Here is a 16617-nt window from a genome sequence, read left to right as displayed (position 1 = left end):
GCTTTGTCCCTGCCATGCTGCCAATGCTCAGGCTCATCTTACAGGGACCAGACACAACTGCTAAAACAGGGAGGATATAAAAATTGCTACAGCTGAGGCCAGATTCTTTACTTCTATAGGCAGGCCCAAACCTGATGAACTTCTAATAAGTTACAACAGTGATTATTGGTTCTTTCTTTTTCAAAAACTGTGGTTAGCTTATATCCCAGGAATCCCGTCCCTGCCTCAGTTTTGGCTTGGGTTCACATGTGAAATGTCTCACCTTCCCCAAGGCCCTGTTTTTACATTCACTTCTCAGCCACATGAACACACCAGCCCCTCAGGATGTGATTCACTTCTGAACTGCACCCTTCTCCCTGCCTGTTTGTTCAGCATGTGTCTTTGGTTGATGAGATCATGCTGAGCTGACATCACTTGATGTAAAGTCCTAATTTTATACCCTCAGTTGATCCGGACTCTGGACGGGGGAGCTACTTCTTTTCAGCTAAGCCATAAAGATGGACTACTCGTATGTTTTTAGCTTTGTGAACTTCTTGCATGGCAACTGAAGCTCACACACGTCACCTTTACAACAGGCCAGGTGACAACAACAGCTGGCAAGTTGCAACATGGGTGTAAAATACATGGTTGCAACTGTTTGGCTTCAAGAATCACAGAATCATGGAATTGCTAAGGTTGGAAAAGACCTCAATGAACATCGAGTCCAAAATGAAGGCCACAAGGGAACATCAAAGCTCATGACGTTAAGCGATTGTAACACTGATCTGGCCTTAGCTTCAAACCACTTCTGGCCTCTGTGGCGACTTCAAAGCTTCAGGACTGTACTTGTGGTTTTCTGAAGGCTCCTGCTCAGGCCAGTATGAACCTCTGCAAGGCTGCACTTTGTGCAGAGCAGAAAGGGGAGTTCAGGTACAGCTGCCACGCACAGTGAGCACCTCACCCAGACACACATCGGAACGAGAGCTGGGGGCCACTTCCTGGGGGGAGAATGATGCTCCAGTTCTGCTACTCTACAAACCATATTTGTCTGTGATGAGCTTTTCAGACACTGTCAGCTAGAGAAGGAGATAAGGAGATAAGGAGATAAGGAGATAAGGTAAGCAGAATGAGAGACAGCATCATAAGCTCCAGCACATGCACCAAAAAAGGGCTAGGAAACAGAAAGGCAGCTAGACAGAGACAAGACAAGAAGTCTACAAAAGAAGATACGTAGAAAATGAAAAAGCAGATGAAAATTAAAGAGAGATATTATTAGAGGTGTATTATAAAACAACAAAAATTAAAAGGGAAATAAAGGCAGGCAGGGATGAAGCCATGAAGACTAGTCTGTGCCTTGCCAAACAGTATGTAAGAAAAGTTAGAATTGTTTCTCCATGGCATTGTTATATCACATATTTTAAACTAGTTTCTCAACTCTTCAAAAATCGGTGTAGCTTCATATGTCAAATCACATATTAGCTGAAGATTGGTCCTTTTCAGATAAATATGTATTTTCTAGAAAATCAACAGCTTTACTAAAGCCTCAGTTTCAGTGAGATTTAACAGAACCTGAGAGCAAGCATGAAATGGCTTGAACAGAGAATTATTTTAACTGAAATTCATTTCTGTTCTCTTTAAATGCAAATACTTAGCAAGCCTAGCAAGCTTGTGATTCCATGTGAGACTCATATAAAATATATTAAATTCTGAATCTTGAGACTTTCAGAGTGTTTCTTTGAATACTACTATGCTACACTGTCTTGACTTTGTTCATAATACTGGATTTTTGCAATCATATTTAAGATGAACACTTTGTTTCAGGCAGTTTTAAATGACTAAGGTAACCTATACTTTCTGTTTATTTGAAAGAGGGTTTTTAGTCTTTAAACTCTAGAAAAATATATTCTTCTACCTGTTTCCTTCTGAATTGAGATGATTTTTAGATAGCATACAGCCTCTTTATAAATTGGAATGTCTGCAAGCAAATAAAATATTACAGTTAATGCAAAGCATGTTCAAAGTGCAGCTTAAGATTTGACATTTTAGTATGTCCTACTCTTTAAACTGCATACTCTGATTAAGACAGACCTCTGGTATTTAGCCTCCCTTACATGTTGACTTCATGACTTCTGCTTGTTTTACACCAGCTATTCAGTCCCATCTTAGATTGCAGTCACATGAAAATAATTTACATTCACCTGCTAGCAATGTAAAAGTGCTAGTATGGCCTAGGACAAAGCAGTACTGACCCTTCACAACTGACTAAGAAGCCATTGTATTTCATTTCTTTTTGAAAATATTTTCTATTTCTGAATGGAACTACATTAATATATTGCCTTTGCTCTACAGAGAAGGATAAAAGCAGTCACAAAACTTTTGGCTGATGTTTCAGAAGTGCACTGCAAGGAGCTGAAAACCACTGCGCTCAAAGCCCACCTATTTTTGTTCTGCTTTTCCTTTTTCAGAATGATGGCTCTGTATATGCACAGCATAGCAAAGTCATTACCACTTCCAGTAAGCAACCTGAGTAACTTTTCCAGTTGGCCCAAGCATCTTTACAGCCATCAGCTGAGGATCATCTGCTTTTCCATAAGCAGATCAATCCATTCAACATTTGTGGCAGCTGAGAGATGATGATGCCCTGGCTCCTGCTCTCCAGGTTGGCCTGATCTGGCTCAGTTTGGCTGGACTTGCCTGGCCCCTGCCCATCTCTCACACCAGCAGCAGTGCTCACCTCACCTTCCCAGGAGGCAACACCACTCCTGAATCAACAGGCAACCAATGGCCCACTTTTTCCTGATCCTTGTGCCCCATAGAGGGCTCGAGGTGAGCACAAGAAGTGGGCACTGCCAACCAGCCTCATGCCAGTGCACAAAGGGAGCCCTCAGCTCTGAAATTCCTGCTCTAAAATGCAGGTACTGCACTGCTACTCAGCTCAGGTAAACTTCTGTTTAGGGTCTGATTGTGACACTGGGTCAGGGAGCTCCGATGGCATGTGCTGCCCAGCACACCACAAACCAGGCTGTCAGAGCCACACCGTGGCAGCCCTGGGCTGAGCATCGTGCTTTGGTGGCCAACGGGGGTCTGATCCCAGTTCTGATAATCTAAATCCCACATAACTCCTTTAATACCCAAGGAGGTCCTGCAGAATTAGTCCGCTGTAAATCAGATCACAGTGTGCACCTAGGATTTTAAAGTGCATTACAAGGAACTAATTGCTTATCACAGTAATGTAATAACCACACTTTGTGGGACAGCAGCGCAGAACAATTGATTTTTATTTGTATTTTTAATATAGTACTAAAAACAAAGAGTAATTTGGGGGGAGCTGAGAGCAAAACCTGCAGAGTGAATAAGACTCATTTCACAAGAAAAAATGGAGGGGGGGAAATAACATTCAAATCTCTTTGGCATCTACCAAACATTCTTTTTTCAAATAAGCAGTAATAACTTATGATATATTCTGTGTGCAAAAATTTATACAAAATCTAAATGACTGGAGTATAAACAGGCTAGTAGGCACCTTGCAGGGTGCAGGAAATGTTGCATTAGGTATAGAACTGAGGTTCCCAAACGAGATCAAAGGTTAATTTACAGGAAACTTGATACAGTTACTCACTTGTTGATCCTGCAGTTTAACTCCAACTACCCTGAAGGTGTTCGTGGCTGTATTGTGGTATATGTTGATTCTGCTGAATCCCTGCTGTCCAGGTTTGATTGGTACCCATTTCTTACTGGTATCGTCATAGACCATAACTGAAGCTCGGGCTTGGCAAATACTCTGTTCACTGGGGAGAAAAAACCAACAAAATCAGGAAAGAAAACAGTGAATACTGCTTATTACTTAAGACTTCTAAAGGAAAAAAAACCAACAGAAGCTATCAGTACTACTTAACAACATATGTTTTATATGAGATCTGCTAATCCTTTGAATGCAATCTGTTAAATTAAAGCTGACATGTATGTGTTCACAGACTTAAAAAACCTCCTGTATGCTGCTGTTTTGAACCGATAATCTATTTTATATAAAACATTAATCCCCGAGAAATAACCTGCATCACATAAGCATTATGAAAACTGTCCAACAGTATGAATGCTCTATTTATTTTATGCATCTATTGGCAAGCAAAGCCTTTCACATTTGCATGAAAACCCACCATTATTTTACAGCTTACTGACAAAACAAACATGACACCCACAGCTGAGTTATACATTTAAAATTGGAAGCCAGCAGACCTTGAACCAAAAGCCACGTTAGGTAAACTGAAGAAATCAATTAAGTTAATCCAGCTGATGCCTAATACCCAGACCCACTGACGCACTTGGAAGTCCCAGAATACATGGTGCAAAACACACAGGAATGCTTTTTTCCTTCATCCTAGCAGCAAAGAAAGTGGGGAAGGGGAATCCACGAATGTGGATGCATGCCAGCATTAAAGTACATAAACATTATTTTGTATAGCGTTAATAACTATTTTTCTCCTTTATATTCACAGATATTCCATAATACATTACCTTTTATTAGTCATATCCTGACTAATATACATATAGAGAATCATAATAAAACACACCCTTCAGGAGCAATAAATGCCACTGGCAAATGCTGTGACATGTCAATACAGGCCAGAATTTCAGTTCCACTCTCCTGACTTCCCAGCCTCTTTTCTTATATCAGAGGAAATAAAAGTCCCTTATATGAAGAAAAAAATGAATCCTCCAAATGTTGAAGATTTGAGATCTTGAAATGTAACACGGATTTTCAACAAGCAAATAGTGCACTTTATGATGCATTTATGATTCAGTTAGTGCATCTAAATGGAATTGTTGAGATCTATGTCCTGCAAAAATTCTAAGTTCATGACTGTCCTGCAAACTTTAGACCTATATATAGGTATATATACACCTTCCTTCCTTAGCCCAAGCCATATTAAATAATGTCCAACAATGCAATACCAAGTGGTTAATCCGCTTTGCACACAAATCCTTTTCCCCCTTCTTGGTTTGCTTTTGCCTCCCCAGCACACACACACACACACACACACACACACAAATAAAGGAAAAGCTCCTGGGTGATGCTAAACGATATTGCTGCACTGCCACAGTGCCAAATTACACCACTTGTAAATTATACCAACTGCTGCACACCCAAACCTGCCTGACCCCATCACTGTCATCATTTTAATGAAAGGGGGCACGTTACTGCAAGTATTAAGAGGATCTGGGTTGATCACAGCAGCAATTTTCAATCTTTTCTGATTTGTGGGTCTCAAACAGATTTTCAAGGCAGATGTATCCCCCATGGTACACTAAAGCCTACTGACTCTGGCTTGTTTTGTCAATCACTTTGCACAGCCTTCAGGTAGTCCACAGACCTCCTCCAGGCTGTGGGTAAGAGCCTGGAAAGTCCTCACAGCATTTACAGAGGGAGCAATGATGCTGGCAGACATCTCTATGAAGAATAAGGTAGGAAAATTCAGAATAAATTGTGTTTTTATTGCGTATCATAGAAACAGCTAAATTCTGTTACCAGAGCAATATATTCAGATCAGAAAGACTAAACACTATTTTATTTATATTGTTAAGAATTCGTAAAATCCAGCTCATCCACCAGTTGTTGTTGCTTTGTGAGATACCTGGAGAACAGCTGTGCCTTTGCTGATGTACTTAACCAGAAAACACCTCTCCCTCCTGCTTTTTAAGGTAAGCTAATGTCTTGTGGCAGCTCCTCCACAGCTGACATGAGCAGCTGAGGGATTTGAGCTCCTTCCAGCCTGCCTAATCCTCCAACTGGTGCAAGAGCTGCAGCCTGGCAGCAGTGGCAGCATTGCCTGCATCCTCCAGACCTGCTGGGGGATGCTCAGTCTGCCTTGGATTCATAGATGGGGAGCATGGGAGAGAAATATACCAGCAGAAAGGCAGGTACACTGGATTACCTTTGTCATATGGAAGTGGAAAGGCTAAAAATAATCCCCAGTGCAGTCTCATGGATGGGTGGTGGCCACCTACCCGTCTTTGCTACCAGGCGTCTTGTATCACCTCCAGCTCCAGAGGTGGGGGGGAGCATCAGCTGCCCAGGGCACAGCAATCCCCTGACCAGTGAGCCGTGGGCTCCAGGAGAATATTGTCCCTGGGAGAGTCACACTCAGCCATTGTGACACCATGTCCTTCTCCTCAAGCCTTGTCAAGCAGTACAAGCCTTGCTGTACAGTAAAGTAAGCAAGAGCATGTGTCTGGCTCCATCAGAGCAAGTCTGGAACCTAACACTGTCTCCATTTCAGATGAATTTTGGAATCCACAATTACCACAAGCTGCTAAATCAGTCAAAATTAATTAAATTATCCTTACTTACAACGAAGAGAATACACCTAACCATCCAGACATGAGGGCCTTAACATGGCACTACTCATAATGCCATACCCAGATCCCAGTAGGTACAGCAACTTTGCCTTCAGGCTTTGCTGCCAAAATCAGCAGCAAAGGACCTGCTACTGTCCTGTGACTGAAACACACATAGAGACCTCAGGAGCAGAGTTTGATGCATGACAACCAATTGTTACTGTAACATAAAGCCACAACATATCAAACTCAATCCCTGCTCTCCTTCAGTCAATGGAAGTTTTTCATCATTCATTTAAATGGAAACAGGATTGAGCCTGTTATCTGGCCTCCAGTGAAATAACAGAAAGGAACATAAAACAGCACATGAGGGGAATCCTTTCCTGCAAAGCACTTCATCAATCTTTCAACATCCAAAATCCCTCCAGGGACCCATTGCTAGCTTGCTGTCTCACCCTAAATGGAGGTGTAACTCTTTATCCTGAAGACTTCTTACTCCTCCTATGCATAAAAGGCACAACTATCCCACTTCTGCTTTAAGAGACTTCTTTGAAAACAGCCCAGAAAATGTTCCCTTTATAAAGGTCACTGAGAATCTCTGTATTACTCTCTGTACATTATTTTAAGCACAAATCAAGCACCAGTGGTTTCACAAAGGCCCAGCAAAATTTTTAGTAATTTTTAGGACCATACATCACTGATACTGACGTCTCCTACATGTGACAGGTAATAAATATAGGGCTTAGTAACACAATTGTGAGTAGCCACATTCCTTCTTCATGATAAGAGTTTGTTGTATATTCGTATTTATATGCAAAATTATGCTTGCAGACTTCTGGAACTTGCTTTATTTTCCTAATACACAGAAGTTACTGAAAATGTGGTATTTGTTGGAGGTCCATTACATTTCATATACCATGTCAAATATTACTAATTCCTCTATTGATACTTTATTTTACATTAACATGCAATCAGACTCATCCATGTGAGTTCCCACCATAGGTAATTATGTCTAAAAATACATAAAAATTTAATTGTAGAGGGGTCTTAATTGCAAAATTGTTCAGGTTTGTGCACAACATCTACTCCAATGCTCTTCACTTTACTACAGGGCAGATTAAAGACATCTTATTTAAATGTGGAGGGGAAGGGGTTCTTCCTAGGGACCCCAAATCCTAATATTCACCCTTGTTTTTTCTGAAAGCATTACATCTCTGGGATGGCAAACCTCTGCACTAGTACCCCTTGTTTGCCTGAAATTAAAGCAAATCTGCTTAGCTTTGTTCACAGGTGATATGTGAAATCAAGTGTTCAACATTGAGATTTATAGAATATTGTTTCAATACTAAAAAAATTGTCAATTTAAGCAGTTTGCAGATAATACTCTTTCATTTTGTGTGACACATTTTGACCCACTCTCATCCATCTCTTCTGTCTAGGATTCATCTTCAAGAATTAGCAGATTGGCTAAATTGGACCTAACTCTTCTTGAAAGGGTCAGCATTGCCCTTTCTCGCCTAGCCCTGGTGAGAATGGGCAGCCACTTTGAGACAGTGCTGCAGGGAAGGTGCCTTCATCCTGAAGTAACATTTTTCTCTTCCATCTGTTCAGAACCTGAAAAACACAGTCCTTTCTTCCCGGCTTTTACTAAATGTATGATTACCGAGATCTATAGCCAAAAAAGAGCAAAAAAAGAGTATGGAATCAATAACACCAGGAATCTTTGGGAAATTACCTGTATTTTTTTGTGAATTATCACATGACACTTAATGTGGTGGCTTGACATGACCTGGCTGACTGCAAGTAATTAAATAGGAGGAGAAAATATAGGACGAGAGGGGGAACCAAATGACAGAAATTACTGTGGAGGTTGGTAGTGGAGGAGCCATGGATCAGATAGAGAAAAGTCCTTCTGCTCCACTCTGCCTATCCCAGTGGGTTATCCAAATATACAAGAAAAAGCTCAGGTTGGAACCACAAAAGACCTGTCACAGAGAATAAACAGGAAAAAGAGAGCAAACCATAATGTTTGGAGGAGAGTCTGTGGCTCTGAAGGGTCTCTAAGGCTTCCCCCTCTTGTTCCAGACTGAGAGAAAGTCGAATGGCCAAGCTGCACTGTGCTCCTTCACTGACCTGTTTTCTCTACTTACACGGTTATCCTCTTATGAATAAAAACTTTTACAGAGCTTGGTACTGAGTGACTGAGCCACCTCTGACCAGCAGCCCCGTGCAGAGCCTGCCATGGTGCACGGTGATCCCAGCCCCACCTGGACCCCCCGTCCAGCACCAAACCAAGCAGAGGTCACACCTCCGGGGGCAATGGGAGAGGTTTAAAATACTTTCTCCTGGAGCCAGGACAAGGTCATACAGCTTTTGGAGGGTCACCAAATCATGCTCACAGAAGATGTAGCAAATATCCACAATTAGCTAACTTCAAACACTGAAACCTGTTGGCTTTACTCCAGCATGCCAGGTGGACCTGGAGACTCTCACTATGCTTCATATTTACAGATACAACTGTGTCTTTGTGGCAGACATTCCCTTAGCATAAACTCTGAAAGCTCTCTGATAGAAATCAAGATCTCATGCTTTGAACCTGTTATGGATCTACCTTGTTTCAAGACGCTCATGATTCTTTGGCCTTCAAAGAAGCTCTTTCTGGTATATGTAGAAAAGGCAAACAGCCATTTATACAAACATTTACCTTATTTTTCATTTCCATCTCCCATACATCCCCCCTCAACATTTAAATTATTAATAATTACAAGTGATTTTAGACTGATCTAACCATTCTTATTGGTGTGAGAAACTGTTGATATTACTTAGGCCCAGGCTTGTCTTACTTGAGAACAAAACCTCAGCCCAGAGAATGTGTGAGATAATGCACAAGTCATTTAACACATCTTACTCCACTTGTCCACTGAGTCTGCCACAGGAAGTCACCCTTGTGTGGTTAAACGTGACATGCCAGAAATTGCTGATGCTGATTTAGGAAGCTGACAGAATACTCTCAATGTCAGCTAAAACAGCTAATGTAAATCCAAAATCCTGTATACAGAGATGTGCGATCTGTGCAGTACAGACCTGTGCTAATCTCAGAATCAGCAAGCTACAAGTCATGTTCCTGCAGCATTTTAAAGTGCACTTCAAACACTAATAGACTAATTTGCTAAACATTTTAATAGCTTTCACTTTATAAATACAATAATGACTGGGAGGCAGGAAAAGTGTTTCAGTAGTAACGTGAAACAGTGGACATTTCTCTCTGACCACTGGATTTAGAGAACAAAAAACCTGAGACACCTTCTGAACACAAGACAGTCAGGTCATTCAGGCTTATATAGACCATAGCTGAGATCTGAGCTCATTACAGAAAAAGCTGCTGTAGTGCAGTGGCTCTCCAGCCTTCCCACCAGAGATTCACCACCAGCTCTGCTCATGACCCCACTTCTCCTTGGGGGACTCATTTCTCCAGCACAATGTCAGTCATACTTGTGACTCCTTCTGGGACCCCCTGTTTCAAAGCCTACTTCCCCCTACAGCCACAGTTGCAGCACAGCCAGTGTCACCATCGTTCACCTTTGTCCCAGAGCCCTGAAGGACTTCCTCAAGCAACGCAGCAAGACCTCATAGAGAAAATGCAGCATTTAGCCCCTTGATCACACCAAAGGGCAGCCCCATGGGGGCTTTACATCCAGAAAGGTGCTTTTAATCCTCAATGACATGCACATGTTTGACTGTTTTACAGCAGATATTTAAATAGTAGCAGTCACACTCTCATATATAATATGGAGGTGCCACAATGACTTTCTCCATTTGTTTTCTGAGCTCCATTTCCTGGCATCCTTTAAAAAACCAACCCATGGACCCAGTGGTCAGAGTTTCTCAATTTGCACTCGCTCCTGGTTGCCTACCTGTGCAGACAGACCTACCCAACAGTGCTGCCCTTGCCCCAGTCAGCCTGAAGTGAAGCGCAGTTCCAAGAGAAGCTGCTATTTTTTGGTCTCCTGCTCAGCTTGCACATTTACATTGAAGCCCTGCCTTTGGTACTGGGGTTTGGCTGCACTGCCAGGGGAGCCTTTTGCACTGAGCATCTGCTGCAGGTGCCTGGCCATCACCTTTCTCCACTGTTAAACTCTAGCATCTAACCAGTTTAATATTAAATAGTTACAAGAAAATAGTAAAAATATGAAGCCTCCTTCATAAGCAGCTCTCAGAAAGACTGACGCTGTTAAATAAAGTCATGACACACCTGCAAGACAAATACATATTTTACAGAGCAGGAAGTGGAAATACCAGTACCTACAGTGCTATCAAGAGTAAGAGGAACACCAGTTCACCTCCATAAGGAAGATTATTCAAAAGTTACTTTCTGTTAGGAATAAGATAATAATTTTGAATTCTCTCTTACTACACTGGCATACCCAGTGGGAACTGCCTTGTCCAGTATCTGCTGCAGATACCCACAGCAGACACATCAGCTGGAAACCAGAGAAGAGACAGTTTATGAGGCACCCAGGTTGCACACTAAGCCAGGAGTTTGGCAGATGAGTTGCTAAATTTGGGAACACGCACGCAATCCTGGCATGGTCGGAGGAACTTGCATAACCTTCTGTCACCCCTCAGTGCTCTTGAGCATGGGAAAAGTGAGTAAAAATACAAAAAATTATACAGTATGCAAAACATGACTGCAGCAGAACAGATGTTTCACCTGGGCCTGACTGGGTCCAGACCAGCTCAGTCCTCAGCACTTCCAGCCCCAGTCCGTGGAGAGCCCTGACCTCTCGGTGTCCGCCACGGCACTTAAATAGCACATCTGCCAATCAGGGGAGATTTGGGGCCAGCACAGAGGCCACAGATTGATGTCCTTGTAAGCCAGCACATCTGCTTAGTTTATGTTGCTGAGACTTTTAAACCATGCGGTGTTGTTAATTTTAACCCATCCCTTCTCTGGTAGGTTTTGCAAACTGAAGCGTAAAAATTCAAATGACTCTAAGGGGAACTCCAGCTATCAGTATTTCAACTCAGCATGTTAAGAAATGCTTAAAGAGATCTGCTTTGAAAAAGGCACTTCACTGAGGAAGTGGTGTGATTAAGAGAAGTGCCACTGCTGCTGGGCAGAGAGACTCCCAGAGCCAGGCCATGCCCCAGGAAACTTTTCCTTCCAAGTTCCAACAACTGACTGCTAATGGAGTCTCCTAATGGAAGAACTTCACTGCTCCATTAATGCTTTGAATCATGTAAAATTTCTTTCTGTTAAGTGGGGTTCATTTTCAGATTTTACATATCACCTTCATGATACACTTCAGGAGTTCCTAAAAGTACATATCAAGTAAATGCTTAGAACTTCCTAAAAATGAGTCAAGTAAATGTCCTGGAGAAACACCAGGAACTCAACAAGTCAAAAACAGTAAAAAAGCAACTCGACTGGATCAGGTTGCTATTAATACAAACTATTTCCCTTCCCCCTTAAATTACAGAAATAAAAACAAGAAGTACCTAATCTTGTAAAATATGAATTATGCAAAACCCAAAACTGAGCTGTCAAGTGAAAATACATGACTGAGGGCTCTCACTCATGGGCCAACCGCATCTGTATTTCAGAATGATACCTTAAATAGAGGCTTTGAAAGATCATAGTCATAACTAATGACCAGGAAAGGCAGACTCATAAGTGAACAGAGGAAATCAACATAATGATCTCTCATTAATGCTGGCATCATCCCAGAAGCAATGTAAATAAACCTGTGACAATTCCCCTTGAGCTGATGGAGGCAGATCAGGAATGAAGGAACGCTCGCTTCATGAAGTCAGCTTCTCCCTCACTGCCAGGGGATGCATATTAATGCAGCATTGCCATAAAAGCTTAATTACCATTTTATACAATTATAAATTATCCTACCAGGCTATAACCAAAACACAAACCTTCTGTGTTTATCACAGTACGTGCTCTCCTTCACATCCAGTCACATTAATTTTGGTGAACAAATTCCCTGCCAACAGGCACGGTCCCCAGATACTTACGTGCCTGCCATGGAGGAGGACCTGGTCAGGCAATCCCACAGAGGTATATGCTCAAATCCAGCACGTGTGCTCAAATCCAAATAGTCTATTTCACCTGAGCAGAAGACAAATTTGGCAGGGAGACAAGCCAAGAGTCTCTATGAAAGCTTATAACCAAAACAGGAAAGGGAAGCGCTATTGAGAGAGCAGGAGGGCAGGAAGTAACACTTATACAGCAGGGGCGGGGAAAGGACTTTAAAGAAGAAATGTATTATTTCTTATAGCTGCTTTACTGAGCAAAAGTACAAACAATATAGATTAAGATTAGATGCGCCGTCGTTGCCTCATTGGAGGCATGGGTATGAAAAACTTTTTGCGTATTTTCTCAAGGCACAGGTCCACTGTCCAAGAAAAAGCAAAACCAAACAAAGCTCAGACACAGAAAAAAAACCCTTGCTGTTATTCATTTATGGCATGGGCGTTTACACAGCGCAGAACCAAACCCAGAGGCCCCGGTGGTACTGAGGGCCCCACACTGCCTGGCAGCCAACCTGGCATCCTGCTGAGGTCCAGCTCCAGCACAAAACTTTAACTGGCACAGCACAGTGCAAAATTTTCTCTCTCTCACCTACTTTGATGCCTTTTGCACATCTGCCCACACTTGACCTGGAGCAGAGGACACAGGGTGCAGACACCAGGTAACTTCCCAAAGCACCCCACAAACTGCAGAGCTTCTCAGCTCTTGAAGAACTGCTGGAAACATGGCCAGAAGCCATGATTTTACCATGGAGGCACACAGGCTTTTTCTGGGAGTCAGCACCAGAGGCTCTGAAGTCTCCACTAATGAGTGCAAAACCTGCAGAACCTTGAGGAGACCAGTCCTCAGGAGAGCACATGACTGACGTCCTTGCAGTGGTTTCAGAGTGCAACATACATTTGTAAAACCTTAGATCCCTGTTTAATATAGCAAAAAGAGAGATGTGTAAGAAATAGGGTGAATTTGACAAGGCACACCAGCTACACAAACCTTTCAGTGCAGTTTCTGCTGGGGAGCAAGGGCTGCAAATGCTGCTCCACCTAAGCCAGGAAGCAGAGCACTTTTCACCTTCACTGTCTTTCCTGTTACAAGAGATTACTTTCATGGTCCAGCTGAAAGACCTAAAGAAACTGCTGCTAAAATGGCACCTAGTGAAAACATGGGTATCAAAATCTGGCTGCGCTCACGGTTGGTAGTACACAGCCTGTTCAGCTGCTGTTTCTGCTTCCTCTGCAGAAAATCTCTGTATGACTGAAGAGTTTCAGTTTTTTGGTGGGGGGAGTTTAAAAGACAACAAGAATTAAAGTTCTCACTGACATTTAAGCACAGCTTTTTCTGTAGTGGTTTTTTGGGTTTGTTTTCTCTTTTTATTTTTTCTGTTTAATGAAGCATTTTATTACCACTTTCTTGGGATTTCAGTTTGGCTGCATTTTCCTGACACTACATCTTTCTGCTTTGAGATCTGTGTGGATGTTGGGCACTACCTTATTTCATTCAAAAAATCCTGCTCTTCATGAATTTAAAATCTGACATTATTTGGGGTCAAGTGGCAGTTCCTCTGTATAGCTCACACACTGCTTATTGTAGAGTACATCAGTGCAAGTAGTACTTTACTGCATGTATTAGGAAAGGACATAACCTGAAAAATGCATCTCCAAGTAAGTACAGACACAAATCACTAATGGCCCAGATCAGCCACACTGACTCCACTGTTCTAGGCAGAAGGATACAAGAAGATGGACTAAGCAAAGATTTGAGGAGCCTTTTTATTTCTCTGCTGCCATGTGCCTGAGATAGATATGATCACTGATTTGGGGGTAAGGAGACAGCACTTATGAGATAGAACAGTTTTCCTGCTAAACCAAGCAGCTATTATTCTCCTTACACACAAATATCAGCTACAATAATATCAGCTAGAAAACCCTGGTTTTAAACATTTGGCTCTCCTAACAAATGCCTTCGAGCACACCTGGAGACTCCCAGCCTCCTCCTTCCTGCTAGCACCATGCATGCTGAAAGCACAGCAAAGAGCAGGCCACTACTGACACATCCAATGTCACCCTGGGAAATAGTGACAGTGAGTAGGACAAAGCCCAGGGCTGCCTCTCCATGCCCCTGTCATAAGCCAAATTAATTTCATTAAGCACCACAGCATACATTCCAGCAGAAGTGCCTCTAATCACCTCTTTGCATTGCTAAAATGCCTCCATGGCCCTGGACTAGACAGGGAGTACTTAGAAGGACACAGCACCCTGTGACAAATGACACATAAGACCGAGTAACTGACTTCTATCCAGTCCTCACAAAGAACCATATGCTGGATAAACAGATTATTTCAGTCATGTGTTGAGATCTGTGTGAGCAGATCAGGATTCCTAAACACAGAAGCAAGGCTTTAGTTGCAATTAACTGAGTATTCCCATAGGTTTCCAAGCAGCACGTCTGCTGGCCATGTACCCGGCTTTCATGTTCCAAAGACTCCCAAATATTGTATTTGCTCTCTTTTGTAGAGTTTCCTTACCAGATGAATCGTGATTTGTATAAGACAATAATGTTATGTATTTTCAATCCTTAGAGCTATAGGTTAAGCCAGAAAGGTGAGTGCCTCAGCCTCAAAATGACTCATCTCCAAATACAAAACCCAGGCTATTTTTAAGAATGAAATGAAGCACTGTAGAATTTGTCGCTTATGGTATTAAAAAAAACCAAACCACAATCATAATATAAAACTGTACCCACTTAAGAGTTATTTGAAGGTAGACATGATTAAAGTATTTTTTTCTTAATAAGAATGTTTCACACCTTCCAAATAACTATTTATACTTACATATCTGTTGGGCTTAGTTCTGTGTTATCCTCAAAAAGCATCGTGTTATATTGCACCAATTTCAAAATTTGCATATGGCAAGTCTTTCATTTAACGATCTCATGATTAAGAAATCTGGAAGTTCCCACTGAAATGGTACACTCAAATTTCATAAACTACGAGACAGTTTCATGAATATATGCACAAGTGATATGCAAGAGCATGTAAAATATGCAGTTATATATTCAGATTTGTAAATCTAATTTCACAGCTGTTAATAGTCTTTGAATGTAAGACATTTCCTCATACACTGAGATTTGCAACTGTTAAACATGCCGATGAGGCAAAAAAAATTCCTTGTCCTCAGAACGTTTAACCCTGTACGTTAATGTATGCCCTTGCTCTCACAAATCTCTTTTTTTCCATGCTCCCCACTCATTTGAAAAGAGCAGGAGAGAAATGAGAGAGGAGAGTAGAATACACTCACTTACTACTATAAGAACTAAAAATGTGCAGTGAGGTGAGGTGCCAGCTGCCACTTCAACAGCCAAACAACTGATCCTGCACTGAGCATATTTTGCAAATTAGTCTTTTTGGGACTATTAATTTGGGATGCAATCCCATCACTGCTGAGGTCCAAGGAAGTCTTTCCATGGGCTTAAAAGGGACTTGATTTAGCCATTTGTATAGAGCCATTCAAGTAGGGATAAATAAACGTATGTCAGGAAAAAAAAAATCTTGTAAAGGCCACGAGTTATGCAGGATTTGGGAAGCCCTGTTTTTTCCTTCTGGGAAGTCCCTGGTTCTCAATTCATGCAGTGCCCCTTGCTAAGATGATTTCATCTCACCCTCACTCCACAGAGGGAATAGTCAGGACTCACCTGCTTCCAAGGGGATGTTTGGGCTGATGCAAACAGCTCAGGTATTGCCTTAAGGAAATGACTGTATTGCAAAGAATTAACTCCATGGCTGCCTTCAATTTTCCTCTCTATAAACTGTGACGAGCAATGGGCAGTAAGCCCAGACCCCATGGTAAGCAGCATGGAACAAGTTATAGACCATATGGAGAGAAATAAACTGCCACTTCATACACAGGATATCTATAATGCTTTTTTGCTTGAGTCAGCTAATTGCACATCCGCAAATCAGCACATTTATAACAAATGGAGCATTATGATATCATGGGAAATCTATTTAATATGATCAAAGTCTGCCAGGAAAAGTTCCCCTGAAATTATGAAAGTACTTAAGAGTCCTGAGTGCTAGGGACATTTTACAGTCCTTATTAAACAAACATTTTCACATTGTTTCATGGCAGCTGGTGATACCAAGGGCTGTATCTTCTAAGCCTCCATGTCAGCAGTCTCCCTGCAGCTGCCAGCATGGGCATCTCCCTGCTGCAGGCAGAAGGCACCTCTGTACCTATAGTTAGAACCAGCCACACCCACCACACCTG

General features: G+C 42.0%; 1 protein-coding gene across 9 annotated transcripts in view; it reads right to left on the bottom strand.

Moving 5' to 3' along the window:
• EVL (Enah/Vasp-like) overlaps window positions 1-16617 on the bottom strand; it is a 121631-nt gene that overhangs the window by 65734 nt on the left and 39280 nt on the right. For 7 of the 9 annotated variants that reach the window (XM_017729074.1, XM_017729076.1, XM_017729077.1 and 4 more), the window contains exon 2: window positions 3599-3767. In XM_017729074.1, the coding sequence (XP_017584563.1) occupies window positions 3599-3733 (135 nt within the window). In that variant the 5' untranslated portion in view covers window positions 3734-3767. Of the gene's footprint in view, window positions 1-3598; window positions 3768-12339; window positions 12491-16617 lie in introns of those variants that run through there. The other 2 variants (XM_017729073.1, XM_017729079.1) reach the window with 2 other exon arrangements.

This window comes from Corvus brachyrhynchos, unplaced genomic scaffold (assembly GCF_000691975.1).
Source record: "Corvus brachyrhynchos isolate BGI_N302 unplaced genomic scaffold, ASM69197v1 scaffold1, whole genome shotgun sequence".
NCBI lineage: Eukaryota > Metazoa > Chordata > Aves > Passeriformes > Corvidae > Corvus > Corvus brachyrhynchos.
This window is presented reverse-complemented; position numbering and strand designations above follow the sequence as displayed.